The following is a 16,230-nucleotide window of genomic DNA, read 5'->3' as shown; positions in this document are numbered from 1 at the left end:
TGCTTAGGTCGTAACTAATAGTTCAGAAGATTTTATCTGTGCTTTGCAGTTATGTATTATAATTTTTTGTTATTATGTAACCATGTAAAATATAAAATATACTAATTTTTATTTCCTTGTTTAAGGAATAAAAAGGCCGAAGACTACACTGTTTGATTTGAAATTACAGAACGGAAAAATAAATTGTTTGTTCTTCTGTGAATCTGTATTGCAAAAATCAAGTGCCCAAGTTCATGCTGTGTTACTTCGAAGCATTTAAGCCTTCAGAAGTTAAATTTTTAAAATCTTACATATATACCACAAAAAAGGAAAAAAAAAAAAAAAAGATTTTTGATCTGATATATTTATTATAAAACTCCAAAAATAAACTCATTGTGTAACTGTATAATATATTAAGAAAAAGATTATTTTACATATAGATATGCAGCATTTATGAATTTTCTTTTATGTTGATATAACAGTAAGAATCTCTCAATTAATTGCTAGACTTTCAAGTACACTTATAGGGTAAATATGTCAGTACTACAAGTAATTAATCGTATTTTGCCAACAAGTGTATTGCCTGAAGATTTTTCCAACCTAGTAACTCCAGATGACTTTGGCCATCCAAGTAAAGTTCAAACTTTGTCTTTTGTAGATCCTCGAAATGGTCAGCATTTTGTTATACAGTCCACATTCTGTCCTCGAAAACTGAAATTTTCTGGAAAAAATATTCATGAGGAAATTGCTGCTACTTGTGAAAGGATTCCAGGCTTGATTTGTATAACAAATCTGAATTCTGTTCAGGATACTCTGAACAAAGAATGTACTGGTGAAGAATTTGCTCTTACAATACCCAATAGTATATCCAAGCATGAAATATTTGAGCAGAATATTTTGAGCAATGGTAAAACTAAAATTGAAGGTTCTGGAAGCAATGTTAATTGTGACAACAAACTCGATGATGATTTGGAGCAGCTTAAAAAAATGACTGCCTGTAAACCGGCAGATGTGAATGATCATAAACCTGCAGATGATCAGAATAAGCGGAGAAAACTCTTGTTACCCTTAGTGAAGTATTTTCTGGAAAATGAGTGTTTAATTTGCGGGTTTCATGGGGAGCATATTACAAAGCATAATGCCTGTAAACATATGTTATCGCACATCAGGTTAGGTTCATATTTCTGTAATGATCAATTTTTTACATCTGCTGCAAATTTGTACTCTTATGCAATAAATCAGCCAGAGACAGAGACTTATTTTTGTAATTTATGTGGTGCTAAATATAAAAGAAAAATTTTTTTAAGCATGCATAAGAAAAATAAGCATGTAAAATCAGACTCTTATTCATCTGATTTGCTGGATAGTAAACATTACCCTGTAAAACAAAAAATATCAATTTGTTTTGCTTGTGTGGTTTGTAATGAAAAATTTACATCATTGAAGTCGGTTATTGATCACAGAAATGTGCATTTGGGAAAAGGAAGATATCGATGTTTAACATGTAGTAAAATCTTTACAAGTATTTGTCTTGTTCGTTACCATTCACATGTACGTATTGTTATAAAAAGCTATAAGTGTGGAATTTGTGACAAACGGTTTTTATCTAACCGCAGTTTAAAAGTTCACAGAAATTCCCATATGAAGAAGATGTTATTTTCGTGCAAGTGGTGTGAAAAAAAATTTTATATTCGAAATAATTTAATGGAGCACCTAGAGCTTTCCCATACAAATTATTAATATATATGCAATGAGACTGATATTGATGTGGGTGTATGCTACTGTAATAGCTCTTTAGATGCCTTTTTTAAAGCAAAAATAAGGAAGCCTTCAGGTTATTAATTTCTCATCAATTGTTTTGGAAGCACAATATGTTCTTGATTCAAATGAGTGCAGTTTTTTTCAAGCATTTACTGTCTAAGGTAAAAGGGAGCAACTCATCATAAGCAATTTGTTGCAAAATGATACTTGTTGAGCCACATGTATAGTTGTTTAATAAAGAAACTGAAGTGTGACAATAGCTTTTGACGTATTGTAAGAGCAATTATGAGTTTTTAAATTGTAAAGTAAACACGTATTTGGATTATTTATTTGAATTTGTTCTTGTATTGAAAATTTAAATACGAAATTGTTCTACTTTTCCGATATGTATTTTCATGTACGGTGTATGTAGTATGTATGATATACAACTATGCACACTGAATATAAGTTATAAATTAATGTATAATTTGTTTTCTTATTGTGTATGTAGGAATTAGTGGGAAATTTTTATATGGTTATGGTTGTATTTTTGTATTTTTTTCTTGAAGAAATTGTTACTATTTGAAATATATATGGCTTGTACCAAATGTCTTATATTAGGTGCTAAATTAAAATATTTATATTGCAGTTGTTTAATAGTTTTCACGTCTGATCAGAAGCAGGTTATAACCTATATAATATTCTTTTCTTTCACTCTTACTCCTGTATGAACATGCCGGCTTCTTTCAACATTTTTCTTCATAGTGCAGTTGTATTTTTGGGTTATGTAACATATCTTTGTATAACTTTTATATAACTTACTCATATATATACAAAGCATAAACTAATAATTTATAAAAATGCCTTAGATTTGAATTTTTCATTGATAAAATGTTTAATTATGGTTTTATTAAATAAAATTTCATTTGAACTAAGTTGGGAAAGAAATATGCACATGTAAAACTTTAAATTAGACAGGAAAATAACCTTTGCATGGTGTAAATTGTGAATAAAACTATTGATTTCAAAAGTGATCAGACACGGGTCAGTCTTCTTTGGAAACAAAATAAAAGATACTAAAGTATTATCCTGTCGACTGTCAAATTGTCACTAAGTAGCACGATTTAGGGGTAATTATGGATAAATGTGCCGTCGCAATACACACACATAATATCTGCACTTTAGTTTAATGTACCCCTGACAGATTTTCGATAAGTCACCTTTTGTATTTATGAATAAGGATATAAATTGACTGTTATTATGCCATAGTTTTACCTAGTATTTTGAAAAAAGAGTGTAATCACATTTTTGACAACTGGACTTTTTTTCATTTACAGCTAGTTGAAGAATTAACATCCGTTGAAAGGGTGAAACAGTACTAGGATATAATAATAATAATTTATTACAGCCTGCTCTGCCTCTCATTGGGCACTACAGGTCGAGTAAAATCACTCTGGTCGTTGCGTGTTTATCTTTAGCTGCTTTTTCTTTTCCAGCTATATTTATTTGAACAATATTAATGTTAACTTAGTTTACAAAAATTAGATATTATTTTAAGACAAAAGCTGTTAGTATTAATTAGTAATAAGGATGTTAGTTTGTGTTTAAACTACCGTATTTATGCGAATCTAATGCGCGATCGAATCTAACGCGCATCCCCATTTTAAAACTTTAAATAATAAAAAAATTGTTTGTCGGCGAATGTAATGCGCATCAATGATATGAGGAATTTATTGAATCTTATTTTATGCAACAATGGATTTGTATATAAACTATCAATTAATGGTATGATAATTTTATTTAAATTTAGATACCATATTTTATACAACAATGGATTTATACATAAAGTAGCAGAACATAGAATTAACCTACTAGTGGGCTAGTGTCATGTGAAACAATCATTGTTAATTAGCACTACCGTATATACGGTACCTATCGTAAAATATGAACATGAAAAAATCGTAACATTTCTATCTAGCGGCATGTTTTCCGTTTGAAGGTTAAGAAAGGGGGAAGTTTGCACCCGTCTGCTGTTATTGCCAGAATCACTGTTACGCGTTGTTTTTCACATCCCGAAGTTTTGATGATAACTTCCTTAGTCCCCTTCTCCGTAATGGTGTAGTTACGAGGCATATCATGAACTCTCTCCCTGCCTTTCTATTGCCATTTTTTTCAGCATAAAGAATTACTTTACGTTTGAAGGTAGCGTCATATGACATTCTTCTCTGTTTGCCCTCCATTTCGTGACTACGTACTCTGCAGTTTGTATCCTATGTAATAATCTCTATGCAATAATGTGTCAACGATAAATGTAGCGGTAAATGCAGTCGAGAAATTTGGTTGACGTCATCGGCGAACTTTGCACTCGAATCTAATGCGCACCCCAATTTTGAATACTACATTTGGCCAAAAACGATGCGCATTAGATTCGCGTAAATACGGTATTTACATTATTTACATTTGGCAAGCTGCCAGTTACACACTTCAGGTAATTTTAAAACCTAGTGTAGCTTTCAATTATGATATCTCTTTGATGATCGTTAACAAATCTGATGATAGCACGGGCGCATCTTTGTCCATAGAAGTCGGTGAAGATCTTGTTCAGACTCGGGTCTTGTCCCAGGGAGGAGAAGTGCTTTGCTCGCAAGTCTTTTGTCAGAGGGCAAGCAGTTAGGTAATGGCGTGCATCTGCTTCCGTAGCTGTGGATCCGCAGGTGCAGCTCAGTTTGCAGTGGAAAAATAGCTCGGGAAACGTCCGTGGTTCGTAAGACTCGGAGGCAGTAGAAGTCCGACTTGAGTCTTTTTAGCTTCACTTGTGGGAAGATGGAGTGGGTAAAACGTCCTGTATCTGCAGTATTCCATCTATCTTGCAAGTAGTCTAAGAGGATCTGTAATAGCTTCTGCTTAGCGGCATCTTCTGAGAGTGGAGTGGGGCAGTCTGGAGTATGGTAGTCCGTTGCCTCTTTCGCTAGTCTGTTGGCATATTCGTTCCCTGCGGTGCCTTGGTGGCCTTCTGATCCAGTGGAGAGAGTCCCCTAGCGTTGCCAAGATTTCCTTTAGTGCTGCTATGTGAACTGGGATGACCCCAGCTTTATTCAGACTTTGGAGGACACTCATACTATCGGTGTAGAAGTTAATTTCTATAGAGTTGAACTGTTTGGCCCAGAGGGCGATGTCTTTTAAGGCTCTCGACTCTGCTTGAAACACAGTGGCGTGATCGCTCAGTCTTTTAGCTGCTTTATAAAGTGGCTCCTTGTTATGGAGGGCGATGAAAGCCACGCCGACTTTGTCGTGAATCTTTGATCCATCGGAAAAGATCTCTAGAGATTTTCCTGTCGGGAGTGTCTTCGTCCAGTTGAAGTTTTTAACTTTTGCCGGGTGTGTTGAGTGGGTATAGGATATTGGCTTAATGCAAAGATCATCTATCTCAGTGTCCAGGATTCTGTGGACTTGCTTTCCACGAGTAAGGCGATAAATACAACGTTCTCCTTCGGCCTTGAGGTCGAGCGGCAGGGTGCCTGCTAGCACCTGTAGGGCTGTGGTGGGTGTCGTAGTAAATGCTTTAGTCAGCTTTAGTAGGATAATCCGCTGTATTTGTTGGAGCTTCTGCTGTATTCTGACTGTACCAGTCATCCAAATTTGACATCCGTATAATATCATTCTTTCAATGCCCCTTTGATAGAGGTCTTTTAGTAATCTACCCTTTAGATTCCAGTTTGAATCTACTATGTGGTTCAGATTGTTTAGAAGAGTACTTACTCGTCTTGTCTCTGATTTCGGTTAGGTGGGGAATCCACATGAGCTTCTTGTCGATGGTGAACCCTAGATACTTGATCGTATCTTGTCTTCTTAATGGATGGCCTTGCCATTTTATCCTTGGGGGGTTGCTTATCAGTTTGTTGCCTTTTGGGATAATCATCATTTTGGTTTTTTCGATACTGAATTTTAGTTTGTGGGCGTGACTCCATTCTGTTATGATCTGTATGAAGTGCCCTGTGGGCTTTCCTTTCTATTGTTGTGCGGTTTCCTCCATTGATGACTAAGATGAAGTCATCTGCATATGCCTGGATATAGGCGGTGTCTTTGAAGTCTAGATTTAGTGCCGTGTTGGCGACTAAGTTCCGTAAAATCGGCCCGATATTAGAGCCTTGCGGCACTCCTTTATTGTAAGATTTAGTGATCTTGGTACCGTCTCTGTACATCACTTTCCTATTGTTTGGATAGCTGCTTATTAGTCAATAGAGATTCCATGGGCAATTAAGTTGCGTCAGTTGGTACTTTATCGTCGGCCACCACAGCCGGTTGAAGGCTGAGGTGATGTCCAGAGATATAATGCAGGTGTGCACTTTGGTTTGCCAGTTCTCCTCGATCCTTTTAATTAGATTTTCTAATGCATCGATTGTGCTCTTGCCTTTGCTGAAGCCAAACTGGGTTTGGTTTAGGAGTTGGTTACTTTCTAAGTGATGGTTCAATCTTTGGGTTATCAATTTGTCCAATACTTTCCCCCATGCCGACAAGAGACAGATGGGTCGGTATGCATTGGGTTTCAGTTTATCCTTTCCTTCTTTATGGAAAAGTACTAGCTCTGCCTCCTTCCTTGTTTTGGGGAAGTAACCTTTCTTAAGGCATGCGTTGAAGAGATCTGTAAGGTCTTGGGCATTTACCAACCTTAATTCTTCTATTAAGTCTGTACTTAAATTATCTAAGCATGGTGCTTTTCCACGTGTCGTGTTCTCAATTACCTTTCTGACTTCCTCTTTTGTAAAGGGGAGGTCGTCTGGTGTGCTAGGCGGATGTAGAGTTCTTTGCCTAACTTGTTGAGGTTGGGTGTCATTGCTTATTTCAGAGTCCTCTGGGAAGTGGTATGAGATTATCTCAGAGATCGTGTCTACTATGGTAGACGTATGGGTTCCATCGTCCTTTGAGATTGCACACAGTTTGAGGGGTCCTAGACTTTTGCCTTTGGCTACTTCATAGTATGTACCGAAGGGGGAAGATATCTGTAGTTTGTCCCAGAATGTTTCCCAGGTCAATTTTTTAGCCTTGAACAAGGCTTTTCCTATAGGTGGCTTGTCCTCGTTTGTAGATTTCCCTTAGGTGTGCTCTTTGCTCATGTGGGGCTCTTTGGAACCTTCTCCGAAGTGCTCGGACTTTGTTCCTTTGGATTGTTAGATGCGTGTTCCACCAGGGATTACTCCTAGGATGTGGTTTTTGCGAAGGATGTTTCTTCTTGGTTGCCTCATAGGTATCTTTGATTAACTGGGTATTAACCTTAATATAATTGTTTATATCGTTAATCAAAATTATCTTATGATGCAGAGCATAGTTTGAAGAGAGCGTTTCTCGGAACTTAACCAGTTTACGTGTCTGATGTTTAGTCTTCTATAAGATTTGTTGAGTAGCTGACATTTTCTACTTTGTAACTGATATAATTATGGTCGCTGAGATTCGCATCTTCGATTACTTGCCAATTCGAGTTGAGGATCGTGAGATCTGTTGCCTGCTGCAAAGTCGCAGATTTTCAAGCTTCGGGGGTCTGATTGCGTAGGGCCCCATATCGGGTGTTTCCCATTTAAACCTCCCGCTAGGATTATCGGTGTTTGATCATGCATATGAAGAAAGTGCTCTAATTTCAGCAGCGTCAGTTCTATTTCTTGGTTTGGGGAACGGTAAGCCGAAATCACTATAAAAGGATTGTCGGAATCAATTTTGACCGTGACAGTAGTGTCCTGGTTAAAGAGTTCTATTGTCGGAACATCTCTGTCCGTAATTATGATTGCTGTTTTAGCATTAGAAGTTGCGTAATATTTCTTATAATTTATTGGGAAGCCTCTGAGCTGATTTTCCCTCAGATATGGCTCCTGAAGGCATGCTATTTTAATATTGCTTTTACTTTCTAGGTATTCTCTTAGATACATCATAGCATTCCTTGAGTGCTGTAGGTTAATTTGTAGTATCGCGTGATTAACCATAATCTATTCTTTGCTTAAGTTTTGTAAGTTCCTTTTGATAGCATGCACATCCGTTATCTCTACTGCCGTGATCCGTATTAAATCCCGTGTTGTATTTTTCATTTGACTGCGAACAGTTTACATATTTGGCTTTCTTAGCTTTGCAATCTTTTTGCTGGTGTTCCTCCGAGCCGCACTTCGTACATCTCATATTGGCTGTACAGTTTTTAGCTGAATGATTGAAGCCTAGGCATTTAAGGCATTGAGATACCCTAATATATTCTCTAATACTATTTCTTGTCCATTGGATATTAAGCTTTTTCTGGCGTATTATCTCTTTGAACTTGGTGGGGTCTATGGAAAGGACCCAGTTGGTTCCAAATCTGCCGTTCTTTGAAAATAGTACTTCTAATTCTGCTTCTTCTAGGGCTTGGTTTTGCATTTTTAGCTTTTCTATCAGCTCCCCTTTTTCAATGTCTTTGTCGACAATGTATATGATAAATTTCGGGTGTATCTTCTGGGGTCTTTTAGTTTCGACTATATCCCTCAGTTTCTTATTTTCTCGAATTGCTTCCTATAGAATGTCTAGTTCTTCTTTCTCGTTCACTTGCATCAGGATCCCACCTTTCTTGACTTTCTTTACAGCCTGTATTCCGACTTTGATCTGTGCTGTCTACGCATTTGGTAACCTTGTCCTTCACTTGTTCGGACGCCATCTCTTTCTTAGGATAGACTATTGTGACATGCTCTGGATTCTTCTTCGGTCTACTTCTGGATCTGTTTTTGGACGTTGACCTACCCCTTTTGGCCATGCTGGCATAAGTGGTTTTTGCGGTGGCAACTACTCCTCTAATATAGTTCTCGATGTTTGCAGTTTGCTCTAACTGCCCTTGTAATTTAACTATTATCTGGTTTTTGTTTGAAACTACATTTAAAACTTTAACGAACAACTCTTTGATACTTTTAGCAGGTTTCTTAGCAATCTCATGGTGTGTGAGGATGCCCAGCAAGTCATCCATATACTCAAGTGCCTCCGGCACACAATCAACATTGGAAGTTTGAACTTCCAGTGTCAACCTAGCTGTATCGTCACTATCTGTTTGTCGAGCCTTCCTCGCCGGACCCTCCTTTTGTTCTTCGGATGTTTCTGCCCAGTGTCTTTTCGACGAACCATCTTGCCTTGAATTGTAATTAGGCGCAAGACAGCATGTAGGGGTTGTGTTCCTAACTAAAGGGACCACTGCATGAACCGTTAATGAGCCCAACTTACGCAGTGACTGCTGTTCACAAGTCCGGTACCCTAAAGTTCACACCGGACCTGCTACTTGGCGAGTGGAAATACGTTAGACCCTCTTTCGAGGGAGCCCCCAGACCATGACAAGGTGTATTTCCACGCTGGAATGCGTATTGCAAATGTCCGCTAGTTGACCACTTTTAAACTCAGATGGTACTGTACAGCACCCGATGTTCTTTCTGAGATGGTCAAGCTAACTCACTTTGAATTCCACAAGGCTCTCGCGCAAGTGTCAAACAAAAGACTACAATAATGATCACATTCCCCCTGGGGGAGTACTAGGATATGGCTGACAAAACAGGAATAGATTGGAATAATCACATGTGAAAAGTTTATACTGAAAGCATTCTAAATGAAGCTTCTGGTAAAATTGCAGGGACTGATAATATAATATACATTGATTAAAGCCTCTTCTTAAAGGAAAAAAAAAAATTGAAGCTTGTGATATTCTTCCATAACAGTGGCTATTTGGTGGATTTTGCAGAAAAGCTGAGAGTATTTTATTGGAAGAGTTACTGTTAAAGTGCAACTCCGAATTCCACAGGAACAATTGATGCAACTTTGGTGAGATCTCTTCCAGTTTTTACAGTCGGCAGGATAATACCTTAAAGAATTTTTGCTTTGACTCCATCAACATACGCGTGTTTATCCATGACAGCAATCTCACTACCCCTTATCAGCTTTCAAAATATTCTGTTTAGACAGCATAAATTTCATCAAAAGCTTTTTGTGTTGATTAAAATTCAGTACAATTTTTTATTAAAATTAGTGGCAGATTGAATCTTTCAGTGGTTTTGAAATTTTACTCATATTAAAAGTTTTTTCAGTGGGAATGGTAATTTGGGAAGCTGAATGTTTACTAAAGAGTGTTAATGAAACATTGAAATTATGTATTTTGATCTCAAAGAGAGAATATTAGAGATATTGATTACAGGATTAGTATTGACTTTAAAAAGATTATCAGAATGGATGGGGTGTGAACTTTTGGAATTTCGAAACATGAGATTTTTGCAGCATTGTTGGTTTCAGACCAAGATTTATGATCAATAAATGAAAACCTAGAAAGAGAATTGGCAATTTTCAAATGAAAGTTGTCTATGCTTGATTTTAAAGAAAGGTTATGCATGTTTCTTCTTATGTGAAGATTTAAATTTATGTATAATTTTCAAAACATGAGCAGAAATTTTATGATTACATTTGTCTTTTGTGTATTTAGGAAAGATAATAAATATCACATTTGCATTTAAAAAAACAGTAGAGTTTTATTCATAATCTATGCCAAACTGAGATTGCTTTTTTTGTCTAATTTTAAAATGGTGATCTGAACTTTTTATATTAATTAAATTCTTTATAATTTGGTCTTTGGATGTTCATCTAATTTATTTATTAAGAAATATGCAAATCTCAAAATTTTAATTTAAACTACCAAAAGCCCTTTATTCTCCCTCTCCATTCTAAAACTAGTAATAACTTCCCTAGACTGCATCAGTTCTAGATCAGTCTTATGTCACATGGCTTGCATAATGCTGATGAGGTAGCAAGTTCGAAACCTGAACTCAACTTCAAAATTTCAAGAACTGAAACTTTCTCCTAATAAGCAACTTAAAGTGAGCGTTAACCTTCTCGATGTTAATATGTTACTTCGTTTGTTCTCTTCTTTTTGAAACAATATCAAAATTTAAATGTTCTTGAATAGGCGCTAGTAGAGTAAATTGTGGCTGCAAATGTCAACTGAAATAAAAATGAATATTTAATCTGCCTCGAATGTCAAGTTTGCTGTTAATTACGGATTCATCATTCTACATCATCAACATTGCTACGTCTTTTTCAGCACACGCATATATATATGTATTTAATTAAGTGAGCATGAGTAAATATAAAATAAACCTTTACAATCTGTTATAGTCTGTACTGCAGATAACATATCTATGAACTCGGTTACATATATTGAGATTAAATTTTATTTATTTATTTTGAAATAGTGTGGTTAGAGCTTCCAGGCTTCGTAGTTAAATCAGGAGACCCCTGATTTTTCATTGCATCACCCGGTGTTTAATTTATTTAAATGTAGATCATTCTTTCAATAGAAAAAATATTGCTAAATAAAACTCAGACTTTGCAGGTTTGGTTTAATCTAGAGTTATTTTCTGTGTAATTCTTGTGATTAAATTTTATTTGAAGTTGACAGCTATGCTGTTTAATGAAAACTAAAGATCTGTAGAGCATTTTGTGAAACTTTAGTAAAAGCTTTTCCTCAGCATAGGTTTTCATTCACTATAAAATTTTAAGAAAATAATATTATTAAATGCAGTTATCCAAAATAAAATAAAATAAATAAATAAATAAAAATAAAAATTTTAATTAATGAATAAAGTGTTAAATTAGTTTAATCTGCATTAAAAAATTATGTGATAATTACATTACTAATTCAAATTTATGTGTCATAAAGAAACAAAATTTTAATTCATCAGTAGCATGCTTTTGAAATCGCATTGCTGATAGGTGCAAAAACTTCCTGGTGTGTCATGTTTCAGAGAGTTCTTTTTAATCAGTTTTGATGAAAAATTAATTTTAATAATGAAATACTGTATTCTCGGGAATATATAAGTCGCACAATTGATTTTTACTTAGCTTTATTGATTTTTTAATTAAAAAAAGAAAAATTTTTGGTGAACCATAGAAAGACTGCCCACGATCTACAATATTTTTTTTTTTTCGTTTTGAGATTGTTAAAGGCACCATCTTACTAGTTTCGTCATGAGCTTGGAAGTGTATCACATCAATAGTTACAGTATAATCAGAACTCTTCTCATTCATTTAAGATAAAACATTCTCTTTCAGCTGTGGATATTTTGGTGATTTTTCACAAAGTGCCTTCACTTGTCACTAGTTCCTTGAAGTTCAGTTTTTCTGATTTTTCCACCACTAGAGTCATCCACATCAAAATGGCATGTGGCAGTTTCATTTCTCATTTTCCTTAGAGAATCAGATAACTTGTAGTTTAAAATCTGAATCATAACCAACACTTTCCTTCAAAGTATCTACAATTGCAATTAGACTTGTACAGTCCTAAGTACCATTCATCAAACAACAGTGGATTTTATACTGAATTGTAAATATGTGCTGCTTTAGCCACATGTTTGCATGTAGCTATTTCTAATTATCCATGTTTCCAAACCCCTAATTTTCATCTGCTCTTTTGTGAAAAAAGTGCGACTTATACATGAGAGAATATTGCGAATATTTATCTGCATATTACAAAATCTGTGTTAAATTTTTTATTCTTATATTTAAATATTGATTAAGTGTTCATTTAGCACTAAGAAATACAGTACCTATTTTAGGTTCATTTAATTGCGATTTAATTTATCTGGATTTAGGTTTTCTAAATCTAAATCAGAAAGAAATATTGATAACCATATATTTGTGTATTAATGCAACAACCTTAGCGCAATGATGTAAGTTTATAGTTTTTGCATTTCTTTTTGAAAAATGCCCATATTGTGACTATTTGTTGTAAGTTGGCAAACATTAACATATGAAAAGTCAACATACTTTAGCAAATTAAAATAAAATTTTAATTGTTAAAAAAATATATATAACTTGCATTCATCTCCAAATTTTTCTGTAGTTTTTTTTGGGGGGGACACTGGTTTTTCCCAAGTATATAGTGATCTGTTTTTGCTTAAGAAGAACAGCAGAGACTCAGCAATACCAGCTTTCTATTAGATGTACCTTCTCATTGTTTCCTTTAGAGATTTTGCAGCAAAATTCTGTATTTCTGTAGAAATTACATTAAAGTTTTTCCATAGCTGGCAAATTCCACAAGTGCATGTTTTAAAATTAAGTTTAAAGTAAAAAAAAAATCGCCTCCCTCCCTTTTTTTTTTATATAAAACCATTGAAACTTGAATTACGACAAAAAACGCATATGAAAATGGTGATACATGATTGCCAGAGTTTACACATTCTGAACACACATTTGTCAATTTCTACCAAGGTGAGTGCAGCAACGCATAAGTGTTGCTAATGAAGTGTCAGAAGAAAATTTAGAGACAAGTTTTTAAAAGTTTTAAGTGAATGAATGACATTGTCATCTCTTGGATTAGTTTAAAATGTGAAAATTCCATATTTTCCTATTTAATTTTCAAAATTATTAAAAAAATTTGTTTGAATAAGTTGCAGAGATTTGTTGAGCATTTTATGAAAATTAATGTTTAATAGATAAATGCATTTTATGTTGCTTAAAATTTGTAAATGGAACATTATTAATTTTATTCACATGGTTATAAGCATATTAATTTTATTTTAACCATGATTATAAAAATATGTCTTTTCTACATGAGTTTTCATTAGCATGAAATAAAAGAAGTTAGACCAAACCCATTGCTGAATTATTTTATTCATTATTTTACACATTAATATATTTTACTTTTAAATCATATTAAAACTGGTATATTAATTCAAATTAAGCATTTGATATTTGAAGTTGCATCGCCATGTAATACAAAAACCTCCCAGTTTTTCATATTCGAATGTATACTGCCATACTGTTTGATGAAATTATACAAGAATTAAATTAAGCTCAATTTTCATTGTTCAATCTTTTCAATTCTACAAAGAATTGAAAAAATATAAAGCTATTTTAAAGCTAAGGTGTAGATGTATTTTCTTCCATTTATATGCATACATATATACATGTATTTGTATGTCCCTTTCTGTATTAAATGTTAAATGTTGGTAAAGCATATTTTTATAAGTTATTAAAATTTTTAATCTGAGTGTCATTATGCTTTGTGAAGTTTTTATGGTTATGTGGCTGTATGTATGGATTGATTAGCAATAATTTCAGTCATTCAATATTTGCATCTAGAACCAAGAAAAGAGCAACTTAGTTACTCTTTTCTTAGTTCTTGATTAAAGAATTAAATGTTATGTATGTGTTTATATGGTAAATAAGTAAAAAACATAAATGGTCTTCTAGTTACTCTTTTCTTAGCTCTTGTTTAAATAGTTTAATGTTAAATACAGGGTGTTTCCAAATCCGACTGGCAAATTCAGAGAGGTGATAATAGGCATCAAGAGGAGGAAAAATTGCCATACAATATGGTGTCACAAACCATGAGAAATTCATAAAAGTAGATATGAGGGGTGTGACATTGAATGAAACAAAAGGAGCCAGTAATAAGTAGATAAAAATATATTTGACATAAAGTAGGATTGCAGTGCATCACAGTTCATCAGAAAGAAGTCGATGCAGTGGGTAGTTTTGTAGGAATTCATCGATGTTGTGGCCGCGAAGGTTATTGCACAGTCGACACTGACGGATGAAGGATTACTGGATACGTTTAAGCATACCTGGTGTGCTGGTGATGTGTGCTCTAGTGATGGCTATCCATGCTGTCAGATCCTTCAGTGTATCCACAGGTATCTAATACAAAAGGTTTCTTCTTGACCACAGTGCTCCTTCCATATGAGGCTTTTTTTTTTTTTTTTTTTCCAAGCAGCGCTCACAGTGACTATCCATGTGACTGACGGTGGCTAATCAACAATCACTATCTTTGTTTCCTGATTCGTTGGCTGTAGTTTTCCTTTAGTAGATTTTCTGTCTCATAGACCAGAAACACAATCTGTCTCACTGATCACACATACATATCACTTCGCCAATGCAAATCACTGTACACTATTAATTACAAGCTTAATCCTTTTTTTTACCCATTTGCGGTATCTCTTGAGGTTTCCCTCACATGAGGTGCTAGTACAAAAAAATTATTGCAGGCACCAGGCCAAACATCAGTATCAAAGCATTTGTTTTCTCACCTGGTAATTTTTCATCTTCCTGATGCCTACTATCACACCTTTGAATAAATAAATAAAAAATAAATAGACTGTAAAGGTAAAAATCTAGAGCTATCATTGCTAAAATATTTAATTTTAATTTACGAATATCTCCTGGGAAGCAAAAACTATTGTAAAATGAAGCTTATTAAAAGTTGATACTTTAGAATACTGAGATAAAGCTATGGGCAAAATACTTAGTTTTGAACTGTAATGGAATTTATAAAAAAAGAATAAAGATATATCAAAATTTAATTATTGATGATCTGGAAGAAGGTCAACTTTTGAAGTATTTATTCATAAGATCCACAATAAATAAGGAATGATCTTTTTTTCTTCTCCTTGCCCTATTTGAATGAAATTCTTTAAAAATTCAAAAAATTTAGAAATAAATTCATTCCAAAATTTCGGCTAAGTAATTTTTGCCATAGCTTTATCTCGGTGTTCTTAAGTATTAACTTTTAATAAGTTTCATTTTACAATATTTTTTGCTCTTCATTTCCTAGAGAATAATCATAAATTAAAATTAATAATTAAATTTAAGTCCATATATATATATATATATATTATTTCCTTCTGATATTTATAAAATATCAAGCTTATAGTTTTATAAATTATCAAGCCGTATATGTTATAGAATACCTGTAGCATTGATTCCAGCGACTAACAATTTGTATCTAGAAAAAAGAAAAGAATAACTCGGATTTATACCAATATATATTTTCTCAAGGCAATTTTTTTTTCTCCTTCCCCCCCCCCTTTTATGATTCCCCCCCCTTGAAGATATGCTTGTATTTAGTATTTGTAAAGTCTGAGGGATCTTAGAATTTTTTCCCCTCCTGAAATTTTCGTCTTCTTCCAAAATTTAATTTATTTTTGGTTCTCTTCATCTAGTACAGGAAAAATAAACTGAATTCTGAAAAAGAATGCATAACAACAAACTATGTATGGAGTGAATATTATTAGTTTCTTTCCTTACTTTTATGAGGGCAGGAAAAGGCCCTTTTTATTTTTTTATAGAATTATTTACAGATTGTTTAAAAAGCTATAATAAGTTAAAAGATTTGTAAATATAAAAGTGTATTTTTTCCCATAATTTTCATGTTATTGTGTGAAAAATAAATGTCTGGAGCCAAAATAAATATTTCAAAATGTCGTCAAAGTATTAAAATATACTTAAAATTTTATCAGTAACATAGTGTAGCTTTCATATGTATGTTAAGATTAATTTTTTATTGTAATAAAGTCATTCAAATGTTCATTATTAGTAAACAATTATTTTTCATATCTGTGTACTTACCAATTTATGTTAATTTAATGACTTGCATTTATGATAAATTAAGTATAAGTATTTTTGCCTAAACTCTAAACTACAGTGGTGCTTTATGTTATAAATGCAGTTTAGTGTGTAGCTAATGGTATTACAAAG

General features: G+C 33.8%; 2 protein-coding genes across 8 annotated transcripts in view; one reads left to right on the top strand and one right to left on the bottom strand.

Moving 5' to 3' along the window:
- Nucleotides 1–16,062, top strand: part of LOC118188735 (uncharacterized) — a 75,657-nt gene extending 59,595 nt beyond the window's left edge. For all 7 annotated transcript variants that reach the window (XM_085823745.1, XM_035359229.2, XM_035359226.2 and 4 more), the window contains one exon: nt 126–16,062. In XM_085823745.1, coding sequence (XP_085679871.1) covers nt 514–1,719 — 1,206 coding nt within the window. In that variant the 5' untranslated portion in view covers nt 126–513 and the 3' untranslated portion in view covers nt 1,720–16,062. The remainder of the gene's footprint in view (nt 1–125) is intronic.
- LOC146995410 (uncharacterized) overlaps nt 8,225–16,230 on the bottom strand; it is a 40,131-nt gene continuing 32,125 nt past the window's right edge. The window contains exon 4 of the mRNA XM_085823111.1: nt 8,225–8,898. Within this exon, the coding sequence (XP_085679237.1) occupies nt 8,225–8,898 (674 nt within the window). The remainder of the gene's footprint in view (nt 8,899–16,230) is intronic.

This window comes from Stegodyphus dumicola, chromosome 9 (assembly GCF_044657685.1).
Source record: "Stegodyphus dumicola isolate Sdum_Otavi_A_Nest chromosome 9, ASM4465768v1".
In the NCBI taxonomy this organism is placed as follows: Eukaryota; Metazoa; Arthropoda; class Arachnida; order Araneae; family Eresidae; genus Stegodyphus; species Stegodyphus dumicola.
Note: the sequence above shows the minus strand (reverse complement) of the source record. Positions and strands in the feature narration are given on the sequence as shown.